Below are 25,420 nucleotides of genomic sequence, written 5' to 3'. Positions count from 1 at the left end.
GGTGTTTGGAGGGGTCCTGAGGGGTTTGGGGGCAGGATCTGGGGGTCCAGGGGGGTATTTGGAGCATGGGGGGGGGCTCTGAGGGGGTGTTTGGGGGGGTCCTGAGGGGTTTGGGGGCAGGATCTGGGGGTCCAGGGGGGTATTTGGAGCATGGGGGGGGGCTCTGAGGGGGTGTTTGGGGGGGTCCTGAGGGGTTTGGGGGCAGGATCTGGGGGTCCAGGGGGGTATTTGGGGCATGGGGGGGGCTCTGAGGGGGTGTTTGGGGGGGTCCTGCGGGGTTTGGGGGCAGGATCCGGGGGTCCAGGGGGGTATTTGGGGCATGGGGGGGGGCTCTGAGGGGGTGATTGGGGGGGTCCTGAGGGGTTTGGGGGCAGGATCCGGGGGTCCGGGGGGTATTTGGGGCATGGGGGGGGCTCTGAGGGGGTGTTTGGGGCTCGGGGGGGCCGGGGGGTGATTTGGGGGGTGATTTGGGGGGTCTCCGACGCCCCCCCCCCCCCGTTTTCCCGCTCTTCCCCCCAGGCCACGCGACCAAGACGCTGCCGGGGTCGCCGGGGCGGGGCGCGGGGGCGGGGCCCGGGCCGGGGGCGGGGCCGGGGGCGGGGCCAGGCCCAAGCCCCGCCCCCGCGGCCCCCAGCCGGGCCAAGATGTCGCTGACCGGGGCCGGGAAGTCGCCGCCGGGGCAGTCGCTGGCGCTGCGGCTCCTGGGGCTCCCGCCGCCCCCCCGGCCGAGCCGCCCCCCCCGGCCGAGCCCCCCGCCCCGGCCGAGCCCCCCGCCCCGCCGCCGCCGCCGCCCCCCCCCGCCGCCCCCCCCCGCCCCAAGGTGCACCGGGCCCGCAAGACCATGGCCCGGCCCGGCCAGGTGCGCCGCCCCGGACGCCTGGGCCCCTTGGGAGGAGGGGGCGCCTGGGCCCCTTGGGGGGACGCCCGGACGCCTGGGCCCCTTGGGGGACGCCCGGATGCCTGGGCCCCTTGGGAGGAGGGGGCGCCTGGGCCCCTTGGGGGGACGCCCGGACGCCTGGGCCCCTTGGGAGGAGGGGGCACCCAGACGCCTGGGCCCCCTGGTTGGGGAGGGGGCGCCTGGGCCCCTTGGGGGGACGCCCGGATGCCTGGGCCCCTTGGGGGGAGGGGGCGCCTGGGCCCCTTGGGATGCCCGGACGCCTGGGCCCCTTGGGAGGAGGGGGCGCCTGGGCCCCTTGGGGGGACGCCCGGACGCCTGGGCCCCTGGTTGAGGAGGGGGCACCTGGGCCCCTTGGGGGGACGCCCGGACACCTGGGCCCCTTGGGAGGAGGGGCGCCCGGATGCCTGGGCCCCTGGTTGGGGAGGGGGCGCCTGGGCCCCTTGGGGGGACGCCCGGATGCCTGGGCCCCTTGGGAGGAGGGGGCGCCTGGGCCCCTTGGGGGGACGCCCGGATGCCTGGGCCCCTTGGGAGGAGGGGGCGCCTGGGGCCCCTTGGGATGCCCGGACGCTTGGGCCCCTTGGGAGGAGGGGGCGCCTGGGCCCCTTGGGGGGATGCCCGGACGCCTGGGCCCCTTGGGAGGAGGGGGCGCCTGGGCCCCTTGGGGGGACGCCCGGACGCCTGGGCCCCTGGTTGAGGAGGGGGCACCTGGGCCCCTTGGGGGGAGGGGGCATCCGGACGCCTGGGCCCCTGGTTGGGGAGGGGGCGCCTGGGCCCCTTGGGGGGACGCCCGGACACCTGGGCCCCTTGGGAGGAGGGGCGCCCGGATGCCTGGGCCCCTGGTTGGGGAGGGGGCACCCGGACGCCTGGGCCTCTTGGGGGGATGCCCGGACGCCTGGGCCCTTGGTTGGGGGGGACGCCCGGACGCCTGGGCTCCTGGTTGGAGAGGGCACTGGGACGCCTGGGCCCCTTGGGGGGATGCCCGGACACCTGGGCCCTTGGCTGGGGAGGCACTCGGACACCTGGGCCCCTTGGGGGGAGGGGGCACCCGGACACCTGGGCCCCTGTTGGGGGGGACGCCCGGACGCCTGGGCCCCTTGGGGGGAGGGGACACCTGGACACCTGGTTGGGGGGGACGCCTGGGCCCCTGGTTGGGGGGGACACCTGGGCCCCTGGGGGAGGGGGCGCCCGGACGCCGGGGCCCCTGGTTGGGGGGGACACCCGGATGCCTGGGCCCCTGGGGGGAGGGGGCGCCTGGGCCCCTGGTTGGGGGGGACACCCGGACGCCTGGGCCCCTTGAAGGGAGCACCTGGACGCCTGGGCCCCCTTTGGGGGAGGGGACACCCGGACGCCGGGGTCCCTCTGTGTGTGGGGGGGGGATCAGGTGCCGCCCGGACGCCGGGGTCCCCACGCCCCCCCCCCCCCCGCAGGTGCCGGAGAAGCGGGTGTCGGAGATGCTGCACTTCCGGGTGTCGGACGAGCTGCGGAGCATCGAGGAGCCGGGTGGGTGCGGGGGGGTCCGGGGGGTCCCAGGGGTCCATGGGGCTGGGAGGTTCCGGGGGGGGGTCTATGGGGCCGGGGGGGGGGCTGGGGAGGGTCCATGGGGCCGGGGGGGGTCCCGGGGGGGGTCCATGGGTTCGGTGGGGGTCTTGGGGGGGGGTCCATGGGGCCAGGGGGGGCTGGGGAGGGTCCATGGGGCCGGGGGGGTCCCAGGGGGGGTCCATGGGTTCGGTGGGGGTCTTGGGGGGGGGTCCATGGGGCCAGGGGGGGCTGGGGAGGGTCTATGGGGCCGGGGGGGTCCCAGGGGGGGTCCATGGGTTCGGTGGGGGTCTTGGGGGGGGTCCATGGGGCTGAGGGGGTCTCGGGGGGGGTCCATGGGGCCAGGGGGGGCTGGGGAGGGTCTATGGGGCCGGGGGGGGTCTATGGGGCCGGGGGGGGGCTGGGGAGGGTCCATGGGGCCGGGGGGGTCCCAGGGGGGGTCCATGGGTTCGGTGGGGGTCTCGGGGGGGTCCATGGGGCCAGGGGGGCTGGGGAGGGTCTATGGGGCCGGGGGGGTCCCAGGGGGGGTCCATGGGTTCGGTGGGGGTCTTGGGGGGGGTCCATGGGGCTGAGGGGGTCTCGGGGGGGGTCCATGGGGCCAGGGGGGGCTGGGGAGGGTCTATGGGGCCGGGGGGGGGCTGGGGAGGGTCCATGGGGCCGGGGGGGTCCCAGGGGGGGTCCATGGGTTCGGTGGGGGTCTCGGGGGGGGTCCATGGGGCTGAGGGGGTCTCGGGGGGGGTCCATGGGGCCAGGGGGGGCTGGGGAGGGTCCATGGGGCCGGGGGGGGTCCATGGGGCCGGAGGGGGGGTGCAGGATCCCCCCCCTGACGGCCCGCGGCCCCCCCAGACCCCCCCAAGCGCCCCAAGCTGGACTACGGCCCCGAGGGGCTGCACAAGCGGCTGCAGCGAGGCAGCCCCCGCGCCAGCACCGAGGTAGGCCCGGACGCCTGGGCCCCTGCTGCGCCCCCCCCCCCCCAGCACCCCCCGGAGGCCTGGGTCCCGGCCCCCCCCGCCCCGGACGCCTGGACCCCTGCTGCCCCTCCCCCCCCGGACGCCTGGACCCCTGCTGCCCCCCCCCGGACGCCTGGGCCCCTGCCCCCCCCGGAGGCCTGGGCCCCTGCTGCCCCTCCCCCCCGGACGCCTGGACCCCTGCTGCCCCCCCCCGGACGCCTGGGCCCCTGCTGCCCCCCCCGCCCCCTCCCGGACGCCTGGGTCCCTGCTGCCCCCCCCGCATCCTAGATACCTGGGCCCCTGCCCCCCCCCGGACGCCTGGGCCCCTGCTGCCCCTCCCCCCCGGACGCCTGGGCCCCTGCCGCCCCCCCCCGGACACCTGGGCCCCTGCTGCCCCCCCCAGACACCTGGGCCCCTGCTGCCCCCCCCCGGCCGCCTGGACCCCTGCTGCGCCCCCCCCGGACGCCTGGACCCCTGCTGCCCCCCCCCGGACGCCTGGGCCCCTGCCCCCCCCGGACGCCTGGGCCCCTGCTGCCCCCCCCGCCCCCTCCCGGACGCCTGGGTCCCTGCTGCCCCCCCCGCATCCTAGATACCTGGGCCCCTGCCCCCCCCCGGACGCCTGGGCCCCTGCTGCCCCTCCCCCCCGGACGCCTGGGCCCCTGCTGCGCCCCCCACACCCCCCGGACGCCTGGGTCCCGGCCCCCCCCGCCCCGGACGCCTGGATCCCTGCTGCCCCCCCCCCCCAGACACCTGGGCCCCTGCCCCCCCCGGACACCTGGGCCCCTGCCGCCCCCCCCGGACACCTGGGCCCCTGCTGCCCCCCCCCCGGACACCTGGGCCCCTTTGGGCCCCCCCGGACACCTGGGCCCCCCCCGGCCGCCTGGGCCCCTTTGGGCCCCCCTGGCCCCTGGGCCCTCCCGGACACCTGGGCCCCCCTCCCGGACACCTGGGCCCCGCAGATCACGGTGACGGAGGAGATGGCGGCGCCCGGGGGGGGCCGGGGCCGGGCCGGGGGCGCCCGCCCGAGCGACGACTGGGACAGCGAGGGGGGCGCCGGGTTCTCCCTCTTCTACGACGGCTTCTCCGTGGACGGGCACGGCGACTCCGACAGCAAGGTGGGCGCTGGGAGCCGCTGGGAGCCACTGGGAGCCACTGGGAGCTACTGGGAGCGACTGAGGGGTCAACTGGGGGTGCTGGGTGCCACTGGGAGGCCCTGGGAGCAACTGAGGGGTCAACTGGGGGCGCTGGGAGCCGCTGGGAGCCACTGGGAGCGACTGAGGGGTCAACTGGGGGTGCTGGGAGGCACTGGGAGGCACTGGGAGCGACTGAGGGGTCAACCGGGGGTGCTGGGAGGCACTGGGAGGCCCTGGGAGCAACTGAGGGGTCAACTGGGGGCGCTGGGAGCTGCTGGGAGGCACTGGGAGGCACTGGGAGCGACTGAGGGGTCAACTGGGGGCGCTGGGAGGCACTGGGAGGCACTGGGAGCGACTGAGGGGTCAACTGGGGGTACTGGGAGGCACTGGGAGCGACTGAGGGGTCAACTGGGGGTGCTGGGTGCCACTGGGAGCCACTGGGAGCGACTGAGGGGTCAACTGGGGGTGCTGGGAGGCACTGGGAGGCACTGGGAGCGAGTGAGGGGTCAACTGGGGGTGCTGGGAGCTGCTGGGAGGCCCTGGGAGCGAGTGAGGGGTCAACTGGGGGTGCTGGGAGGCACTGGGAGGCACTGGGATCGACTGAGGGGTCAACTGGGGGCGCTGGGAGGCACTGGGAGGCACTGGGAGCGACTGAGGGGTCAACTGGGGGTACTGGGAGGCACTGGGAGCGACTGAGGGGTCAACTGGGGGTGCTGGGTGCCACTGGGAGCCACTGGGAGCGACTGAGGGGTCAACTGGGGGCGATGGGAGGCACTGGGAGCGACTGAGGGGTCAACTGGGGGCGCTGGGAGGCACTGGGAGGCCCTGGGAGCGAGTGAGGGGTCAACTGGGGGTGCTGGGAGGCACTGGGAGGCACTGGGATCGACTGAGGGGTCAACTGGGGGCGCTGGGAGGCACTGGGAGGCACTGGGAGCGACTGAGGGGTCAACTGGGGGTGCTGGGAGGCACTGGGAGCGACTGAGGGGAGGCCCTGGGACCCCCGGGGGGTTACTGGGGGGCACTGGGAGGCCCTGGGGCCCCGGGGGTGTTTCGGGGGGGCGGTGGGGGGCTCACGGCCGGACGCCTGGGCCCGCGGCGGCAGTCGGAGGGCGACGGGGCCGGCGAGGCGCTGAGCGAGGAGGAGGAGGAGGAGGAGGAGGACGAGGAGGAGGAGGAGGAGGACGAGGAGGAGGACGAGGAGGACGAGGACGAGGAGGAGGAGGACGAGGAAGAAGAGTCGGGCAACGCCTCGGACCGGGTGCGCGCCGGGGGGCCGCGGGGGCGTTTGGGGGGTTTCTGGGGGGGGTTGTGGGAGCGTGGGGGCGGTTTGGGGGGAGTTTCGGGGGTTCTGGGGTGATTTGCAGGGGCGTTGGGGGGTTTCTGGGGGGTTTCTGGGGTTTGGGGGTTTCTGGGGGGGTTCTGGGAGCCTTGGGGCGGTTCTGGGGGGGTTTCTGGGGTTTTGGGGAGTTTCAGGGGGTGTCTAGGGGGCATTGGGGAGGTTTGGGGGATCTCTGGGGCTTGGGGGGTCTCTGGGAGGCATTGGGGCGGTTTGGGGGGGTCTTGGGGGCGTTGGGGCGGTTTCAGAGGCTTTCAGGGGGCATTGGGGCAGTTTCGGGGGACATTGGGGTGGTTTGGGGGGTCCCGGGGGGCATTGGGGCGGTTTGGGGGGTCTCAGGGCGGTTTGGGGGGTCCCGGGGGGTCCCGGGGTGGTTTGGGGGGTCTCGGGGCAGTTTGGGGGGTCCCGGGTGGTGTTGGGGTGGTGTGGGGGGGTCCCAGGGCAGTTTGGGGGGTCTCGGGGTGGTTTGGGGGGTCCCGGGGGGTGTTGGGGTGGTGTGGGGGGGTCTCGGGGTGGTTTGGGGGGTCCCGGGGGGTGTTGGGGCGGTTTCGGGGGTCTCGGGGTGGTTTGGGGGGTCCCGGGGGGTGTTGGGGCAGTTTGGGGGTTCTCAGGGTGGTTTGGGGGGTCCCGGGTGGTGTTGGGGTGGTGTGGGGGGGTCCCAGGGCAGTTTGGGGGGTCTCTGGGTGGTTTGGGGGGTCCCGGGGAGGGGGGCGGGGGCCTGACGGGCCGCGCGGGGTGGCAGAGCGCCTCGAGCGCCCGGCGCAAGGCCCGGAAGCGCTGGAAGGAGAGTCCCTGGCTCAAACCCGCCCGCAAGCGCAAGCGCAAGGACCCGCGGCCCAAGGAGCCCCGAGGTGCGAGGGGGGGAGGCTTGAAACCACCATTGGGGGGGGCAGAAACCGCCGGGGGGGCCCTGAAACCGCCACAGCTGGATGGAATCTGTAGGGCTGCTTTGGGGGGTCATTGAAACCATCGTGGGGAGACCTAAAACTGTCATGGGGGGCGCTACACTGCCGGGGGAGGGATCTTGAAATGCTGTGGGTAGCCTGGAAACTGTCTTTATGGGGCTGAAACTGCTATGGGGAGTCAGAAAGTGCTATGGGGGGGAACCACTGGGACCAAGGGGCCCTGAAACAGCCACAGGGAGCCTGATGCTGGGGGAAGGGGGGGTAAAAGCCTCTGTGGGGTGGCGCAAAATGGCTGGGGGGGCCCTGAAACTGTCACGGGGAGCCCCAAAACTGCTATTGGGGGACCTGAGTGGTTGTGGGAGGATCCAAGGGAGCCTGAAACCGCCCCATGGGCTCCAAAACTCCCGTGGTGGGGGGGATCCCGAGAGTGGGGGGTGGCCTGGAAACCACCAAGAGGAGCCTTGAAACCACCGCAGAGGCAGGGATGAGGTGCTCCTATGGGGCTTGGAAGCGGGGATTTTGGGGGGTGGGGGAACGTGAGACTGCCAGGGGGTGGGGCTGTGGATGCCCCGCCCCCTGACCCCCCCCCCCCGCCGCCGCCGCCGCCCCCCAGGCGTGAACGGGGGGCCGGGGCCGGGCGGCAGCGAGTACACGGAGGTGCCGCTGGGCTGCCTGGAGCTGCCGGGCGAAGGCGCCCTCTCGCCGCAGGCCCCAGGTGAGGCTCCACCCCCCCAGGCATTGGCTCCGCCCCCGGGCATTGGCTCCACCCCCGGGTATTGGCCACACCCCCTGGTATTGGCCCCACCCCTTTCCCTAGGCTCCACCCACTGCAGCCTCACTCAGCCCTGCCTGGCCCCACCTGCTTCCCTACTTGGCTCCTCCCACAGGCCCCGCCCCCACCCCCCGTGGTGCCCCGCCCCTGGAAGCCCCACCCACCACCATAACTTGCCTTGGGAGGCCTTGCTCCTGCAGTGCCCCGCCCCCCAGAGGCCCCACCCCCTGAGGCCCCACCCCCACTGCACCCCACCCCCAACCCTGCCCTATCCCAAAGCCCTAGACCCTGAGGCCCCGCCCCCTGAGGCCCCACCCTAGATGTCCCACCCCCGGGCCCCACCCCATGAGCCCCCCTAGGCCCCACCCCCTGGGGGCCCCACCCAGGGCCACACCCCCTGAGGCCCCGCCCTCTGAGGCCCCGCCCCCGAGGTCCTGCCCCACCCGAGGCCCCTCCCCATGGCCCCGCCCCCGAGGCCCCTCCCCACCGGAGGCCCCGCCCCACCCGAGGCCCCTCCCCACCCGAGGTCCCACCCCTGCAGAGGCTCCTCCCCAAGGCCCCTCCCCACAGCCCCACCCCCCGAGTCCCTACTCCACCGAGGCCCCACCCCCAGAGGCCCCGCCCCCCGAGGCCCCTCCCCAAGTCCCTACCCCACCCCCAGAGGCCCCACCCCCAGAGGCCCTGACCCCCGAGGCCCCTCCCCGACCCCCGAGGCCCCGCCCCGAGTCCCTACCCCACCGAGACCCCGCCCCCAGAAGCCCCGCCCCCCACGGCCCCGCCCCCCCCGCGGCCCCGCCCCGCCCCGAGGCACCGCCCCCCCTGAGGCACCGCCCCCGCAGGGGCGGGGCACGAGGCGGGCTCGCTGGAGGCGGAGCGGTTCGAGGAGCTGCCGCTGTGCTCGTGCCGCATGGAGGCGCCCAAGATCGAGCGGCTGAGCGAGGCCGCCCGCAACCTCTGCATGGCCACCGAGAGCGTCGACGGGCAGGTGGGCCGCGGCGGGGGGCCACAGGCGCCCGCGGGGGGGACAGGCCTCCTGGAAGGGAACAGGCGCCCGAGGGCGGGAACAGACGTCCTGGAAGGGAACAGGCGCCCGAGGGCGGGAACAGGCGCCCGCGGGGCAACAGGCGCCCGAGGGCAGGAACAGGCGCCCGCGGGGCAACAGGCGCCCGCGGGGGGAACAGACGTCCTGGAAGGGAACAGGCGCCCGAGGGCGGGAACAGACGTCCTGGAAGGGAACAGGCGCCCGAGGGGGGAACAAGCACCCGAGGGCGGGAACAGACGTCCTGGAAGGGAACAGGCGCCCGCGGGGGGAACAAGCACCCGAGGGCGGGAACAGACATCCTGGAAGGGAACAGGCGCCCGCGGGGGGAACAAGCACCCGAGGGCGGGAACAGACGTCCTGGAAGGGAACAGGCGCCCGCGGTGGGAACAAGCACCCGAGGGCGGGAACAGACGTCCTGGAAGGGAACAGGCGCCCGCGGGGGGAACAGGCGCCCGAGGGCGGGAACAGACGTCCTGGAAGGGAACAGGCGTCCGCGGGGGGAACAAGCACCCGAGGGCGGGAACAGACATCCTGGAAGGGAACAGGCGCCCGCAGGGGAACAGGCGCCCGCGGGGGGAACAGGCGCCCAAGGGTGGGAACAGGCGCCCGCAGAAGAACAGGCGCCCGCGGGGGGAACAGGCGCCCGAGGGCGGGAACAGACATCCTGGAAGGGAACAGGCGCCCGAGGGAGAACAGGTGCCCGCAGGGGAACAGGCGCCTGAGGGTGGGAACAGGCGTCCTGGAAGGGAACAGGTATTGGGGGGGGGGGACAGGCAGCTGGGAAGGGGACAAGCAACCATGGGGTGAACAGACAGCCACAGGGGGGCCCCGGCTTCCGGGGAAGCCCTGGCGCAGAGGGGGGGGGCCCCGGCGTCCAGGGGAGCCCCGGCGCGTTGGGGGGGGCCCCGACGTCCGGGGGAGCCCCGGCGCGGAGGGAGGGGCCCCGGCGTCCGGGGGAGCCCCGGCGCGGACGGGGGGGGCCCCGGCGTGGAGGGGGGGCCCCGGCGTCCGGGGGAGCCCCGGCGCGGACGGAGGGGCCCCGGCGTCCGGGGAAGCCCTGGCGCGGAGTGGGGGGGCCCCGGCGTCCGGGGGGGCCCCGGCACGGAGGGAAGGGCCCCGGCGTCCGGGGGAGCCCCGGTGCGGAGGGAAGGGCCCCGGCGTCCGGGGGGGCCCCGGCACGGAGGGAAGGGCCCCGGCGTCCGGGGGGGCCCCGGCACGGACGGAGGGGCCCCGGCGTCCGGGGGAGCCCCGGCGCGGACGGAGGGGCCCCGGCGTCCGGGGGAGCCCCGGCGCGGACGGAGGGGCCCCGGCGTCCGGGGGAGCCCCGGCGCGGACGGAGGGGCCCCGGCGTCCGGGGGAGCCCCGGCGCGGACGGAGGGGCCCCGGCGTCCGGGGGAGCCCCGGCGCGGACGGGGGGGCCCCGGCGTCCGGGGGGCCCCGGCGCTGACGGCCCCGCGCAGCTGAGCGGCTGCGGCAGCAGCATCCTGAAGCGGGAGACGATGCGGCCCTCGAGCCGGGTGCCGCTCATGGTGCTCTGCGAGAGCCACCGCGCGCGCATGGTCAAGCACCACTGCTGCCCCGGCTGCGGCTACTTCTGCACCGCCGTGAGTGGGGCCCGGCAGCCTCCGGGGGGCTGGGGGGCACCCGGGAGCCTCCGGGGGGCACGTGGGATCCTCTGTGGGGCTGGGGGAGCCCCGGGACCTCCCTGATGCGCCCAGGACCTCCGATGGGGCATGTAGGGTCCTCTGGGGGGGTTCAGGCCCTACGCAGAGTCCCCAGAACCCCTAATAGGGTCTTCGGGACCTTCTGTGGAGCAGAGAAGCCCCTTTAGATGCTCCATGGGGCACCCCAGGGCCCCCAGTGCGTCCCCAAGACCGTTTGTGGAGCAGAGAAGCCCCCTTAGATGCTCCATGGGGCACCCCAGGGCCCCCAGTGCATCCCCAAGACCGTTTGTGGAGCAGAGAAGCCCCTTTAGATGCTCCATGGGGCACCCCAGGGCCCCCAGTGGGTCCCCAAGACCGTTTGTGGAGCAGAGAAGCCCCTTTAGATGCTCTATGGGGCACCCCAGGGCCCCCAGTGGGTGCCCAGACCCTTCTGTGGAGCAGAGAAGCCCCCTTAAATGCTCCGTGGGGCACCCCAGGGCCCCCAGTGGGTGCCCAGACCCTCCTATGGAGCAGAGAAGCCCCCTTAGATCCTCCATGGGGCACCCCAGGGCCCCCAGTGGGTGCCCAGACCCTTCTGTGGAGCAGAGAAGCCCCTTTAGATGCTCCATGGGGTACCCCAGGGTCCCCAGTGGGTGCCCAGACCCTCCTATGGAGCAGAGAAGCCCCGTTAGATCCTCCATGGGGCACCCCAGGGCCCCCAGTGGGTGCCCAGACCCTTCTGTGGAGTAGAGAAGCCCCTTTAGATGCTCCATGTGGCACCCCAGGGTCCCCAGTAGGTCCCCAAGACCGTCTATGGAGCAGAGAAGCCCCTTTAGATGCTCCATGTGGCACCCCAGGGCCCCCAGTGGGTGCCCAGACCCTTCTATGGAGCAGAGAAGCCCCCTGAGATGCCCCATGGAGCATCCAGGAGCCCGTGGGGCCCCCGGGACCCCCCAAGCGGCCCGTGGCGGCTCCGGGGGGGTCCGTGACGGCCGCCGTGCCCCCCAGGGCACCTTCCTGGAGTGCCACCCGGACGTGCGCATCGGGCACCGCTTCCACCGGGGCTGCGTCTCGCAGCTCAACGGCATGATCTTCTGCCCGCACTGCGGCGAGGACGCCTCCGAGGCCCAGGAGGTGACGCTGGCCCGGGCCGAGGGGCCCCCGCCGGCCCCCGCCGCCCCCCCGGAGCCCCGCCGCCGGCCCCCGGCCCCCCGCCACGACGCCCCCCAGCCCAGGTCAGCGGCAGGGGGTGATATTGGGGTTTGGGGGGGCTATGGGGGTCCTGGGGAGGGGTGTGGAGGTCCTGGGGGACTATGGGGGGGTCCTGAGGGGTGATATTGGGGTCTGGGGGGGTCCAGGAGGGGGTCTGGGGAGCTGTTGTGGGGGTCTGGGGGGGTACAGGAGGGGGTCTGGGTCCGGGAGGGTGCAGGAGGGGTTCCGGGTGGGGGTCCAGGGGGTGTTGAGGGGGTCTGGGGGGGTCCGGGGGGCGCAGGAGGGGGTCCAGGGGAGTGTTACAGCAGTCTAGGGGGCCCCGGGGGGCGCAGGAGGGGGTCTGGGGGGGCGTAGGAGGGGGTCCAGGGGGGTCTGGGAGGCACGGGAGGGGGTCCGGGGGTGTTACGGCAGTCTGGGGGAGGCCGGGGGGTGCGGGAGGGGGTCCGGGGGGGTCTGGGAGGCACAGGAGGGGGTCCGGGGGGTGTTACAGGGCTCTGGGGGGGTCTGGGGGGTGTTACGGCAGTCTGGGGGAGGCCGGGGGGCACGGGAGGGGGTCCGGGGGGGTCTGGGAGGCACAGGAGGGGATCCGGGGGGTGTTACAGGGCTCTGGGGGGGTCTGGGGGGTGTTACGGCAGTTTGGGGGGGGCTGGGGGGTCCGGAGGGGGTCCGGGGGTGTTACGGCAGTCTGGGGGGGGCTGGGGGGTCCGGAGGGGGTCCGGGGGGGGTCTGGGAGGCACAGGAGGGGGTCCGGGGGGTGTTACAGGGCTCTGGGGGGGTCTGGGGGGTGTTACGGCAGTTTGGGGGGGGCTGGGGGGTCCGGAGGGGGTCCGGGGGGTGTTACGGCAGTCTGGGGGGGCCCGGGGGGGTCCGGGGGGCGCAGGGGGCGCGGCGCGGGGCTGACGGTCGCCCGGGCAGCGCGCGGATGCGGGGCCAGGGCGAGGGCCGGGCGCCGGCGGCGGCCCCCCCGGAGCCCATCGACAGCTCGGGGGGGCCGGCGCTGGCCCTGCCCTCGGGGGCCGCCCTCTCGGCCCGGGGGCTGGCGCCGGGGCCCGCCCGCGACCTCCTCGAGAAGGCCCTCGTCGTGCACGAGGCCGACAGGTCAGACCCCCCCCCGGAGCCCCCCGGACCCCCCCCAGACCTTCCTGGGAGCCCCCGGAACCCCCAAAACCTTTCTGGGATCCCCCAAACTCTCCTGGGAGTCTTGGGACCCTCCTGGGACCTCCTGGACCCTCCTGGGACCCCCAAACCCTCCTTGGATCCTCCTGGGACCCCCTGGACCCTCCTGGGACCCCCGAACCCTCCTTGGATCCTCCTGGGACCTCCCGGACCCTCCTGGGACCCCCGAACCCTCCTTGGATCCTCCTGGGACCTCCCGGACCCTCCTGGGACCCCCGAACCCTCCTTGGATCCTCCTGGGACCTCCCGGACCCTCCTGGGACCCCCGAACCCTCCTTGGATCCTCCTGGGACCTCCCGGACCCTCCTGGGACTCCCGAACCCTCCTTGGATCCTCCTGGGACCTCCCGGACCCTCCTGGGACCCCCGAACCCTCCTTGGACCCTCCTGGGACCCCCTGGACCCTCCTGGGATCTCTGGGACCCCCCCAGACCCTCCTGGGACTCCTCAAAGCTCTCTGAGACCCATAGGACTCGTCTGGGATCCCTCAGACCCTTCTGGGACCCCCTAAATGCTTCTGGGACTCTCTGGACCCCCCAAACCTTCCTGAGACCCCCCCCCGGACCCCCCTGGGACTCCTGGGACTCTCCTGAGACCCCCTGGGACCCTCCGGACCCCCCCGAACCCTCCTGGGACCCCCCAGACCCCCTGAACCTTTCTGAGATCCCCCAAAGCCTCCTGAGACTCCTGGAACACCCCTGCACCCCCCCAGCCCACCAGACCCTCCTGGGACCCCCCCAAACCCCCTGGGATGCCCCCAAATCCTCCTGGGACCCCCCAGACCCCGGCCAGGACCCCCCAGGACCCCCCCGAGCCCTCCAAATTGTCTTGGGACTCCCCAACCCCCCCAGGACCCCACAGACTGTCCTGAGACCCCCCCCCACCCCTCCAGGACCCCCCGATCCCCCCAAAATCTCTCTGGGACCCTCTGAACCGTTCTGGGACACCTGGGACCCCCCCCACCAAATCCCCCTAGCACCCCCGCGACCCGTCCTGCTCCCCCCAACCCCCCCAGCCCCCCCAGTTTGCCCAGTTTGCCCAGTGTGCCCGCGGGGTCCCGGCAGGCGGAAGAAGCTGCGCTTCCACCCGCGGCAGCTCTACCTCTCGGTGAAGCAGGGCGAGCTGCAGAAGGTCGTCCTCATGCTGCGTGAGCACGGGGGGCGCGCGGGGGGCGCGCGGGGGGGCGGATGGGCTCCCCGGGGGGCTTGGGGGGCTCCTGGAGGTGTCTGTGGGGTCCCCGGGGGGCTTGGGAGGCTCCTGGCAGTGTCTGTGGGGTCTTTGGAGGACTTGGGGGCTCCTTGGAGATGTTTGTCAGCTCCTTGGAGGGCTTGGGGTGCTCCTGGCAGAGTCTGTGGGGTCCCTGGAGGACGTGGGGGGCTCCTGGTGGTGTCTGTGGGGTCTTTGGAGAACCTGAGGGGTCCCTGGAGGACTCAGAGGAACCCTGGAGAACTTAGGAGGGTCCCTCGGACACTTGAGGTGTTTCTGGGGGTGTTTGTGAGCTCCTCGGAGGACTCAGGGTGTCCTTGGAGCACTTGGGGTGTTCCTGGAGGACTCGGAGGGTCCGTGGGGGTTGTTAATGGGGTTCCTGGAGGACTTGGGATGTTCTTGGAGGACTCTGGCTGTTCCTGGAGAACTCAGGAGGCCCCGGAGGACTCTGGTTGTTCCCCGTGGTGCCCCCGGGCTCCCCGGAGCACTCTGGAGGCCCCGGGGATTTGGGGGCGTCCCCATCACCCCCGACCCCCTCCCCGTCTCTCGCAGTGGACAACCTGGACCCCAACTTCCAGAGCGACGCGCAGAGCAAGCGGACGCCGCTGCACGCCGCCGCCCAGAAGGGCTTCCTGGAGATCTGCCACCTCCTGCTCCAGGTGGGTCCCCGGGGAGGGGGTCTGGCTGCCCCTTGTCTGTCTATCTGTCTATCCGTCCATCTATCTGTTCATCTGTCTGTTCTTCTATCTGTCTGTCCATCCATCCACCTGTCCATCGCTCTGTCCATCCATCCTTCCATCCATTCATCCACCCATCTATCCATCCACCTGTGCATGCCTCCATCCGTCCATCCATCCGCCCATCTGTCCATCCATCCGCCCATCCATGCTTCCATCCGCCCATCTGTCCATCCATCCGCCCATCCATGCTTCCATCCGTCCATCCGCCCATCTGTCCATCCATCCGCCCATCCATGCTTCCATCCACCCACCCACCCGTCCATCTACCTACCCACCTGTCCACCCATCCGCCCATGCGTCCACCCATCTCTCTCTCCATCCACTCGTCTGTGCCTCCATCCGTCCATCCATCCGCCCATCTGTCCATCCATCCGCCCATCCATGCTTCCGTCCATCCACCCACCCACCCGTCCATCTGCCCACCCACCTGTCCACCCATCCGCCCATGCGTCCACCCATCTATCTCTCCATCCACTCGTCTGTGCCTCCATCCGTCCATCCATCCGCCCATCTGTCCATCCATCCGCCCATCCATGCTTCCATCCGTCCATCCGCCCATCTGTCCATCCATCCGCCCATCCATGCTTCCATCCACCCACCCACCCGTCCATCTACCTACCCACCTGTCCACCCATCTGCCCATGCGTCCACCCATCTCTCTCTCCATCCACTCGTCTGTGCCTCCATCCGTCCATCCATCCGCCCATCTGTCCATCCATCCGCCCATCCATGCTTCCGTCCATCCACCCACCCACCCGTCCATCCACCCACCCACCTGTCCACCCATCCGCCCATGCGTCCACCCATCTATCTCTCCATCCACCTGTGCATGCCTCCATCCGTCCATCCATCCGCCCATCTGTCCATCCATCTGCCCATCCATGCTTCCGTCCATCCACCCACCCACCCGTCCATCTACCTACCCACCTGTCCACCCATCCGCCCATGCGTCCACCCATCTATCTCTCCATCCACTCGTCTGTGCCTCCATCCGTCCATCCATCCGCCCATCCGTCCATCCATCCGCCCATCCATGCTTCCATCCGTCCATCCGCCCATCTGTCCATCCATCCGCCCATCCATGCTTCCATCCATCCAACCGCCCATCTGTCCATCCATCCGCCCATCCATGCTTCCATCCGTCCATCCGCCCATCTGTCCATCCATCCGCCCACCCACCCGTCCATCCATCCGCCCATCTGTCCATCCATCTGCCCATCCATGCTTCCGTCCATCCATCCGCCCACCCACCTGTCCACCCATCCGCCCATGCGTCCACCCATCCGCCCCCCCACCTGTCCACCCATCCGTCCATGTGTCCACCCATCTCTCCATGCACTCGTCTGTGCCTCCATCCGTCCATCCATCCGCCCATCCATGCTTCCGTCTATCTACCCGTCCATCCACCCCCCCACCCGCCCATCTGTCCATCCATCTGCCCACCCACCTGTCCACCCATCCGCCCATGCGTCCACCCATCCGTCCCCCCGTCCGTCCACCCGTCCGTCCCTCCGCCCGCAGGCCGGCGCCAACATCAACGCCACCGACAAGCTGCGGCGGACGCCGCTGATGGAGGCGGTGGCCAACAACCACGTGGAGGCGGCGCGCTACATGGTGCGCCGGGGCGGCTGCGTCTACAGCAAGGTGGGTGCGGGCGGCGGGTGACGCGGCGGCGGGTGACGCGGCGGTGGGTGACCCTCGGCCTCGCAGGAGGAGGACGGCTCCACCTGCCTCCACCACGCCGCCAAGAACGGCAACCTGGAGATGGTCGACCTGCTGCTGGCCACCGGGCAGGTGGACGTCAACGCCCAGGTAGGACCCCCGCCCCGAGGGGCCCCGGCGGCCGGGCGGCCGGCCCCGCTCACCCCCTTCCCCCCCGCCCCCAGGACAACGGGGGTTGGACCCCCATCATCTGGGCGGCCGAGCACAAGCACATCGAGGTGATCCGCATGCTGCTGACCCGCGGCGCCGACGTCACCCTCACCGACAACGTGAGTTCCCCGCGGCGGTGTCGGGGGCCCCCCGGTTCCCGCCACGGGCGGTTTTGAGGCCTCCTTCATCAGCTCCTCTGAGAAAAAGGAGGTCTCAAGGCGCCCCAGCACTGCTGAGCGCACTTCGGTGCTCCCCGGGGTGGTTTCGAGGCCCCCAGCGTGGTTTTGTGCCCCACCTGGTGCAGTTTCAAGGCTGCCCAGGGTGGTTCTTTGGCCCTGCAGTCCCTCCAGGCGTGGTTCTGTGGCCCCTAGTCTCTGCCGGGGGCAGTTTCGAGGCCCCCAGCCCTCCCCAGGTGTGATTTTGAGGCTCTTAGTCCCCCCAAGGACAGTTTTGAGGCTCCCCCAGAGGTGGTTTCGAGGCCCCCAGTTCCCCCGGGTGTGGTTTTGAGGCCCTTAGTCCCCCCGAAGACAGTTTTGAGGTGCCCCAGAGGTATTTTCATGGCTCCTAGCTCCCTCAGAGATAGTTTAATGGTCCCAGTCCCCCCCAGGGGCAGTTTCAAGGTCCCTGGTTCCTGCCAGGGGCAGTTTTGAGGCCCCCAGTCCCCCCCAGGGGTGGTTTCAGGGTCCCTGGTCCCTGCCAGGGGCGGTTTCGCGGCCCCAGTTTTCCCCTCAGGCATGGTTTTGAGCCCCCCAGTCCTGCTAAGGACAGTTTTGAGGCCCCCCAGAGATGGTTTACTGGTCCCCAGTCCCCCTGAGATGTGGTTTCAAGGTCCCCCCCCCCCCCCCGCAGGAGGAGAACATCTGCCTGCACTGGGCCTCGTTCACGGGCAGCGCCGAGATCGCCGAGGTGCTGCTCAACGCCCAGTGCGACCTGCACGCCGTCAACTTCCACGGCGACACGCCGCTGCACATCGCCGCCCGCGAGAGCTACCACGACTGCGTCATGTGCGCGCCCGGACGCCGGGGCCCCGGGGCGGGGGGGGGCGCCCGCACGCCTGGGTCCTTCGGGTGCTGCACGGGAGTCCCCGGATGCCTGGGTCCCCGGGGGTGGGGGTCCCCTGAGAACCTGGGTCCTCTGGGTGGGGGTCTCCCGGACGCCCGGGTCCTTGGGGTGGTGGCAGAGGACGCCTGGGCCCCTTGGGTGCTGGAGGGGAGTCCCCGGACACCTGGGTGCGTGGGGATGGGGGTGCCCCGGATGCCTGGGCCCCCGGGGGTGCTGGAGGGGAGTCCCCGGACGCCTGGGTCCCCGGGGATGGGGGTGCCCCGGACGCCTGGGCCCCCGGGGGTGCTGGAGGGGAGTCCCCGGACGCCTGGGTGCGTGGGGATGGGGGTGCCCCGGACGCCTGGGCCCCCCGGGGTGCTGGAGGGGAGTCCCCGGATGCCTGGGTCCCCGGGGGTGGGGGAATCCCGGATGCCTGGGCCCCCAGGAGGTGCTGGAGGGGAGTCCCCGGATGCCTGGGTCCCCGGGGGTGGGGGTCCCCTGAGAACCTGGGTCCTCTGGGTGGGGGTCTCCCGGACGCCCGGGTCCTTGGGGTGGTGGCAGAGGACGCCTGGGCCCCTTGGGTGCTGGAGGGGAGTCCCCGGACACCTGGGTGCGTGGGGATGGGGGTGCCCCGGATGCCTGGGCCCCCGGGGGTGCTGGAGGGGAGTCCCCGGACGCCTGGGTGCGTGGGGATGGGGGTGCCCCGGACGCCTGGGCCCCCGGGGGTGCTGGAGGGGAGTCCCCGGACGCCTGGGTCTCCGGGGATGGGGGTGCCCCGGACGCCTGGGCCCCCCGGGGTGCTGGAGGGGAGTCCCCGGACGCCTGGGTGCGTGGGGATGGGGGTGCCCCGGACGCCTGGGCCCCCGGGGTGCTGGAGGGGAGTCCCCGGATGCCTGGGTCCCCGGGGGTGGGGGTGCCCCGGACGCCTGGGCCCCCGGGGTGCTGGAGGGGAGTCCCCGGATGCCTGGGTCCCCGGGGATGGGGGTGCCCCGGACACCTGGGCCCCCCGGGGTGCTGGAGGGGAGTCCCCGGACGCCTGGGTCCCCGGGGATGGGGGTGCCCCGGACGCCTGGGCCCCCCGGGGTGCTGGAGGGGAGTCCCCGGATGCCTGGGTCCCCGGGGATGGGGGTGCCCCGGACGCCTGGGCCCCCCGGGGTGCTGGAGGGGAGTCCCCGGACGCCTGGGTGCGTGGGGATGGGGGTGCCCCGGACGCCTGGGCCCCCCGGGGTGCTGGAGGGGAGTCCCCGGACGCCTGGGTGCGTGGGGATGGGGGTGCCCCGGACGCCTGGGCCCCCCGGGGTGCTGGAGGGGAGTCCCCGGATGCCTGGGTCCCCGGGGATGGGGGTGCCCCGGACGCCTGGGCCCCCGGGGTGCTGGAGGGGAGTCCCCGGACGCCTGGGTCCCCGGGGATGGGGGTGCCCCGGACGCCTGGGCCCCCCGGGGTGCTGGAGGGGAGTCCCCGGACACCTCGGTCCCCGGGGATGGGGGTGCCCCGGACGCCTGGGCCCCCCGGGGTGCTGGAGGGGAGTCCCCGGACGCCTGGGCCCCCGGAGAAGGTGCCAGCGGGTGCCCGCAGCCTGTTCCTGTCGCGGGGGGCGGACACGGAGCTGCGCAACAAGGAGGGCGACTCGCCGCTGGACCTGACGCTGGAGCACTCGGAGGTGTGGGTCGCGCTGCAGCTCAACCGCAAGATCCGGCAGGGCGCCGCCGGGCGGCCGCTGCACACCGAGCGCATCATCAGCCGGTAGGCCGGGGGGGCGCCGGCGGGCGGGCCGGGGGGCCGGACGCCGCGGTGACGGGCTCGGGCCTCCTTCCCCGCAGGGACGTGGCGCGGGGCTACGAGAACGTGCCCATCCCCTGCGTGAACGCGGTGGACGAGGAGCCCTGCCCCGACGACTACAAGTACATCTCGGAGAACTGCGAGACCTCCACCATGAACATCGACCACAACATCACCCACCTGCAGGTGCGCCCGGGAGGACCCCCGAAGCCGCCGCTGCCCGGTTGGGGGGGCCCCGAAACCGCCGCTGCCCGGTTTGGGGGGGGCCCGAAACCGCCGCTGCCAGGTTGGGGAGGGGGGGCCTGAAACCGCTGCTGCCAGGTTGGGGAGGGGAGCCTGAAACCACTGCTGCCAGGTTCGGGGGGGGCTGAAACTGCCACTGTGGGGAGGGGGTGCCTGAAACCGCTGCTGCCAGGCTGGAAGGAGCCTGAAACCACCAGGGGAGGCATGAAGTCGCTCCTGCAGGGGGTGATACCGCCGTTGAGGAGCTGGGGGTACCCCGAAACTGCCATAGGGGGGATATGAAACAGACAGGGAGACGTGAAACCGCTGCTGCGGGGTTTGTGGGGCACCCGAAACGGCCGTGTGGGGCACCAAACTGCTGCTGTGGGACTGGGGGGGGGGGGGGGGTGAAACTGCCACTGGGGGGCTGGGGGGTGGCCTGACACCGACACAGGGAGCACGAAGCTGCCATGGTGGGGTGTGGAATTGCCACCGTGTGGCCGGGGGGCACAAAACTGCCATGGGGGGGCACGGTGGTGCAGAACTGCCACTGTGGGGTGAGGGAGGGCTTGAAACTGCCACTGCAGAGCTGGAGGGGCATGAAACTGCTGCTAGGGGACCTTGAAACTGCCAGCGTGGGGCTGCGGGAGCTGTGAAACTGCCATTGCGGGGCTGGGGTGGGCCATGAAACTGCTAGCAAAGGGCAAATGGGGGTTTGTGGGGCACGGTGACGGTGACGGTGACGTTCCCCCCCCCGACCCCAGCACTGCACGTGCCAGGACGACTGCTCCTCCAGCAACTGCCTCTGCGGCCAACTCAGCATCCGCTGCTGGTACGATAAGGTGAGGCGGGGACCCCTGAAACCGCCGCTGGGGGACTGCTGAAACCACCACTGGGGCTGGGGCACCCCTGAAACCGCCGCTGGGGCTCGCTGAAATCACCGTCGTGGCCGGTGCACCCTCCAAACTGCCACCAGGGCCCCCTGAAACCGCTCTGGGGGGCCCCTTGAAACCGCCACCAGGGCCGGGGTACCCCCGAAACCGCCGCCGGGGGCCCCGCGGCCCCGGCCCCACGGCGTGTGTCGCCCCCCCCCCCCCAGGACGGGCGGCTGCTGCAGGAGTTCAACAAGATCGAGCCGCCCCTGATCTTCGAGTGCAACCAGGCGTGCACGTGCTGGCGGAGCTGCAAGAACCGCGTCGTGCAGAGCGGCATCAAGTGAGCCCCGACCCCCTGACGCCCCCGACGCCCCCCTCCGGGACCCCCCCACGCCCCCGAATCCCCCCTCTGGGACCCCCCGACCCCCCCCCACGCCCCCGAATCCCCCCTCCGGGACCCCCCCAGCCCCCCCGACGCCCCCGAATCCCCCCTCCGCGACTCCCCGACCCCCCGACGCCCCCGAATCCCCCCTCCGGGACCCCCTAAACCCCCCGACGCCCCCGAATCCTCCCTCCGCGACTCCCCGACCCCCCGACGCCCCCGAATCCCCCCTCCGGGACCCCCCCAGACCCCCCGACGCCCCCGAATCCCCCCTCCGCGACTCCCCGACCCCCCGACGCCCCCGAATCCCCCCTCTGGGACCCCCTAAACCCCCCGACGCCCCTGAATCCCCCCTCCGTGACCCCCTGACCCCCCCACGCCCCCGAATCCCCCCTCAGGGACCCCCCCCCGACCCCCCCACACCCCCGAATCCCCCTCCGGGACCCCCTAACCGCCCCGACGCCCCGAATCCCCCCTCAGGGACCCCCCCCAAACCCCCCTGAAATGCCCCCAAACCCCCTCCTCAGGGACCCCCCAACCCCCCTGAAACGCCCCAAATCCTACCCTCATGGACCCCCAAATCCCCCCCTCGGGGACCCCCCCGAAGCCCCCCGCCACCCCCCAAAACACACACCGTAGGGTCCCTCAGCCCCCCGCACTCCGCGCGCCCCCCCCCCCCCCCGGTTTTGGGGCGTTTGCCCACCCCGGGGGTCTCCGCAGGGTCCGGCTCCAGCTCTACCGCACGGCCAAGATGGGCTGGGGGGTCCGGGCGCTGCAGGCCATCCCGCCCGGCACCTTCATCTGCGAGTGAGCGCCGCCCGGCCCCCCGGGGCGCTTCGGGGCCCCCCGGGGCGGTTCGGGGCGCTTTGGGGCGGTTTGGGGTGATTTGGGGCGCTTTGGGGCCCCCCGGGGCGCTTTGGGGCAGTTTGGGGTGATTCGGGGTGCTTCGGGGCCCCCCGGGGTGGTTCGGGGCCCCCCGGGGCGATTTGGGGTGGTTTGGGGTGATTTGGGGTGGTTCGGGGCCCCCCGGGGCGCTTTGGGGCCCCCCGGGGCGATTTGGGGCGGTTTGGGGTGATTCGGGGTGGTTCGGGGCCCCCCGGGGCGCTTTGGGGCCCCCCGGGGCGATTTGGGGCGGTTTGGGGTGATTCGGGGTGGTTCGGGGCCCCCCGGGGTGGTTCAGGGCGGATCAGGGCCCCCTGGGGCGGTTCGGGGCGGTTTGGGGCACTTCGGGGTGATTTGATGCAGTTTGGGGTGATTTGGGGCAATTTAGGGCAGTTTGAGGTGATTTGCTGCAGTTTGGGTCAAATTTGGGGCACTTCGGGGCAGTTTGGGGTGATTTGGTGCAGTTTGGGTCAAATTTGGGGTGCTTCGGGGCAGTTTGGGGTGATTTGGGGTACTTTGGGGCGATTTGGGGCACTTCGGGGCAGTTCGAAGTGTTTTGGGACAATTTGGGGCGGTTCAGGGTGCTTCGGGGCGGTTTGAGGTGTTTTTGGGGGGTCGCAGGTGGGTTTGGGGGGCTCTTGGGGGGTTTGGGAGGTCTCGGGGGTTCTGGGGCTCTCACAGGTGTTTTAGGGGCTCTTGGGGTTTTGTGGGGTGTCGGGGGGTTGGGGGTGTCGGGGTTTTGGGGGTTCTCGGGGGGTTTTGGGGGGTCTCAGGAGGGTTTGGGGGTTTTGGGGGGTCCCGGCCGCTCACCCCCCGCCCCGCGCAGGTACGTCGGCGAGCTCATCTCGGACGCGGAGGCCGACGTGCGCGAGGACGACTCCTACCTCTTCGACCTGGACAACAAGGTGGGGGCCCAGGCGTCCGGGGGGGGGGGGGGGCCCAGGCGTCCGGGGAGGGACCCAGGCGTCCGGGGGGGATCCGGGTGGGATGTGGGCATCTGGGAGGGGCCCAGGCGTCCGAGGGGGATGCAGGCGTCTGGGGGGGACATGGGCGGCCGGGTGGGACGCGGGTGTCCGGGGAGGGGCCCAGGCGTCTGGGGAGGGGCCCAGGCATCCGGGGGGGGACCCAGGCATCCGGGGGGGGACCCAGGCATCCAGGAGGGACCCAGGCGTCCGGGAGGGACCCAGGCATCCGGGCGGGATGCGGGTGTGCAGGAGGGACCCAGGTGTGCGGGGGGGCCCAGGCATCCGGGCGGGACGCGGGCGTGCGGTGAGAGGCCCAGGTGTCCGGGGAGGGGCCCAGGCGTCCGGGAAGGGGCCCAGGCATCCGGGGGGGGGACCCAGGCGTCCAGGAGGGACCCAGACGTCCGGGAGGGACCCAGGCGTCCGGGCAGGACGCGGGTGTGCAGGAGGGACCCAGGCGTCCGGGAGGGACCCAGGCGTCCGGGCGGGACGCGGGCGTGCAGGAGGGACCCAGGCGTCCGGGAGCGGCGCCGCTCAGCCCGCCCGGCCGCCTGGGCCCCGGCAGGACGGCGAGGTGTACTGCATCGACGCGCGTTACTACGGCAACGTCAGCCGCTTCATCAACCACCTGTGCGACCCCAACATCATCCCGGTGCGGGTGTTCATGCTGCACCAGGACCTGCGCTTCCCCCGCATCGCCTTCTTCAGCAGCCGCGCCATCCGCGCCGGCGAGGAGCTGGGGTGCGCGGCCCCCCGCCCGGGGGCACATATGGGGCCTGGGGGGCAGGTGTGGGGGTCGGGGGGGGAGATACGGGGGTGTGGGGGGCAGGTGTGGGGGTCTGGGGGGGAGATACGGGGCCTGGGGGGCAGGTGTGGGGCTCTGGGGGGGAGATACAGGGGTGTGGGGGGCAGATGTGGGGGTCGGGGGGAGATACGGGGGTGTGGGGGGCAGATGTGGGGCTCTGGGGGGGAGATACAGGGGTGTGGGGGGCAGATGTGGGGGTCTGGGGGGGAGATACGGGGGCCTGGGGGGCAGATGTGGGGGTCTGGGGGGGAGATACGGGGGCCTGGGGGGCAGGTGTGGGGGTCTGGGGGGGAGATACGGGGGTGTGGGGGGCAGATGTGGGGGTCTGGGGGAGATACAGGGGTGTGGGGGGCAGATGTGGGGGTCTGGGGGGGAGATACGGGGGTGTGGGGGGCAGATGTGGGGGTCTGAGGGGGAGATACAGGGGTGTGGGGGGCAGATGTGGGGGTCTGGGGGAGATACAGGGGTGTGGGGGGCAGGTGTGGGGGTCTGAGGGAGATACGGGGGTGTGGGGGGCAGATGTGGGGGTCTGGGGGAGATACGGGGGTGTGGGGGGCAGATGTGGGGGTCTGGGGGAGATGCAGGGACGTGGGGGGCAGATGTGGGGGTCTGGGGGGGAGATACGGGGGTGTGGGGGGCAGATGTGGGGGTCTGAGGGGGAGATACAGGGGTGTGGGGGGCAGATGTGGGGGTCTGGGGGAGATACAGGGGTGTGGGGGGCAGGTGTGGGGGTCTGAGGGAGATACGGGGGTGTGGGGGGCAGATGTGGGGGTCTGGGGGAGATACGGGGGTGTGGGGGGCAGATGTGGGGGTCTGGGGGAGATGCAGGGACGTGGGGGGCAGATGTGGGGGTCTGGGGGAGATACGGGGGTGTGGGGGGCAGATGTGGGGGTCTGAGGGGGAGATACGGGGGTGTGGGGGGCAGATGTGGGGGTCTGGGGGGGAGATATGGGGGGCGTGGGGGGCAGGTGTGGGGGTCTGGGGGGGAGATACGGGGGTGTGGGGGGCAGATGTGGGGGTCTGAGGGGGAGATACGGGGTGTGGGGGGCAGATGTGGGGGTCTGGGGGGGAGATACGGGGGTGTGGGGGGCAGATGTGGGGGTCTGGGGGGCAGATGTGGGGGTCGGAGGGCAGATGTGGGGGCCTGGGGGGCAGATATGGGGTCTGGGGGAGCAGATGTGGGGGCCTGGGGGGCAGATATGGGGTCTGGGGGGCAGATGTGGGGGGTCTGGGGGTGGATACAGAGTCTATGGGCCGGGCCAGGGAGCAGATATGGGGTCTGGGGGGGAGATGTGGGGGTGTGGGGAGCGAAGAGGGGGAGGTTTTTCGGGGCTGGGTCCCATTTTGGGCCGGTCTGAGGGTTTTGGGGGGCCGGTCGGAGGGGTCGGGGGGCCGGGTCCCGTTTCGGGGCCGGTCGGAGGGGTCTGGGGGCCGGTCGGAGGGGTCTGGGGGCCGGGTCCCGTTTCGGGGCCGGTCCGAGGGGTTTTGGGGCCGGTCGGAGGGGTCGGGGGCCGGGTCCCGTTTTGGGGCCGGTCCGAGGGGTTTTGGGGCCGGTCGGAGGGGTCTGGGGGCCGGGTCCCGTTTCGGGGCCGGTCCGAGGGGTTTCGGGGGGCCGGTCGGAGGGGTCTGGGGGGGGCCGGGTCCCGTTTCGGGGCCGGTCGGAGGGGTCTAGGGGCCGGTCGGAGGGGTCTGGGGGGGCCGGGTCCCGTTTCGGGGCCGGTCGGAGGGGTTTCGGGGCCGGTCGGAGGGGTCTGGGGGCCGGTCGGAGGGGTCTGGGGGCCGGGTCCGTTTCGGGGCCGGTCGGAGGGGTTTTGGGGCCGGTCGGAGGGGTCGGGGGGGCCGGGTCCCGTTTCGGGGCCGGTCGGAGGGGTTTCGGGGCCGGTCGGAGGGGTCTGGGGGCCGGGTCCCGTTTCGGGGCCGGTCGGAGGGGTCTGGGGCCGGTCGGAGGGGTCTGGGGGCCGGGTCCCGTTTCGGGGCCGGTCCGAGGGGTTTCGGCGGGGCCGGTCGGAGGGGTCTGGGGGCCGGTCGGAGGGGTCTGGGGGCCCGGGGTC

At 72.9% G+C, this 25,420-nt stretch overlaps 1 protein-coding gene across 1 annotated transcript; it reads left to right on the top strand.

Annotated features, from left to right (window-relative positions):
* Positions 1 to 793: 793 nt before the first annotated feature.
* On the top strand, positions 794 to 23,351 carry EHMT2 (euchromatic histone lysine methyltransferase 2; the record flags this gene model as incomplete). Its single annotated transcript, XM_068929478.1, has 24 exons — positions 794 to 859; positions 2,326 to 2,398; positions 3,281 to 3,366; positions 4,344 to 4,499; positions 5,620 to 5,775; positions 6,596 to 6,704; positions 7,372 to 7,473; positions 8,370 to 8,515; positions 10,033 to 10,176; positions 11,224 to 11,450; positions 12,343 to 12,525; positions 13,667 to 13,749; positions 14,361 to 14,467; positions 16,070 to 16,192; positions 16,259 to 16,360; positions 16,435 to 16,539; positions 17,270 to 17,424; positions 19,038 to 19,205; positions 19,283 to 19,427; positions 20,228 to 20,305; positions 20,563 to 20,678; positions 21,441 to 21,527; positions 22,429 to 22,507; positions 23,130 to 23,351. Coding segments are annotated over exons 1-24 (2,970 nt in total), but the record flags the coding sequence as incomplete, so codon positions are not given.
* Between the last annotated feature and the right edge of the window lie 2,069 nt (positions 23,352 to 25,420).

Source organism: Struthio camelus, unplaced genomic scaffold (genome assembly GCF_040807025.1).
Source record: "Struthio camelus isolate bStrCam1 unplaced genomic scaffold, bStrCam1.hap1 HAP1_SCAFFOLD_262, whole genome shotgun sequence".
NCBI classification, from domain to species: Eukaryota; Metazoa; Chordata; class Aves; order Struthioniformes; family Struthionidae; genus Struthio; species Struthio camelus.
This window is presented reverse-complemented; position numbering and strand designations above follow the sequence as displayed.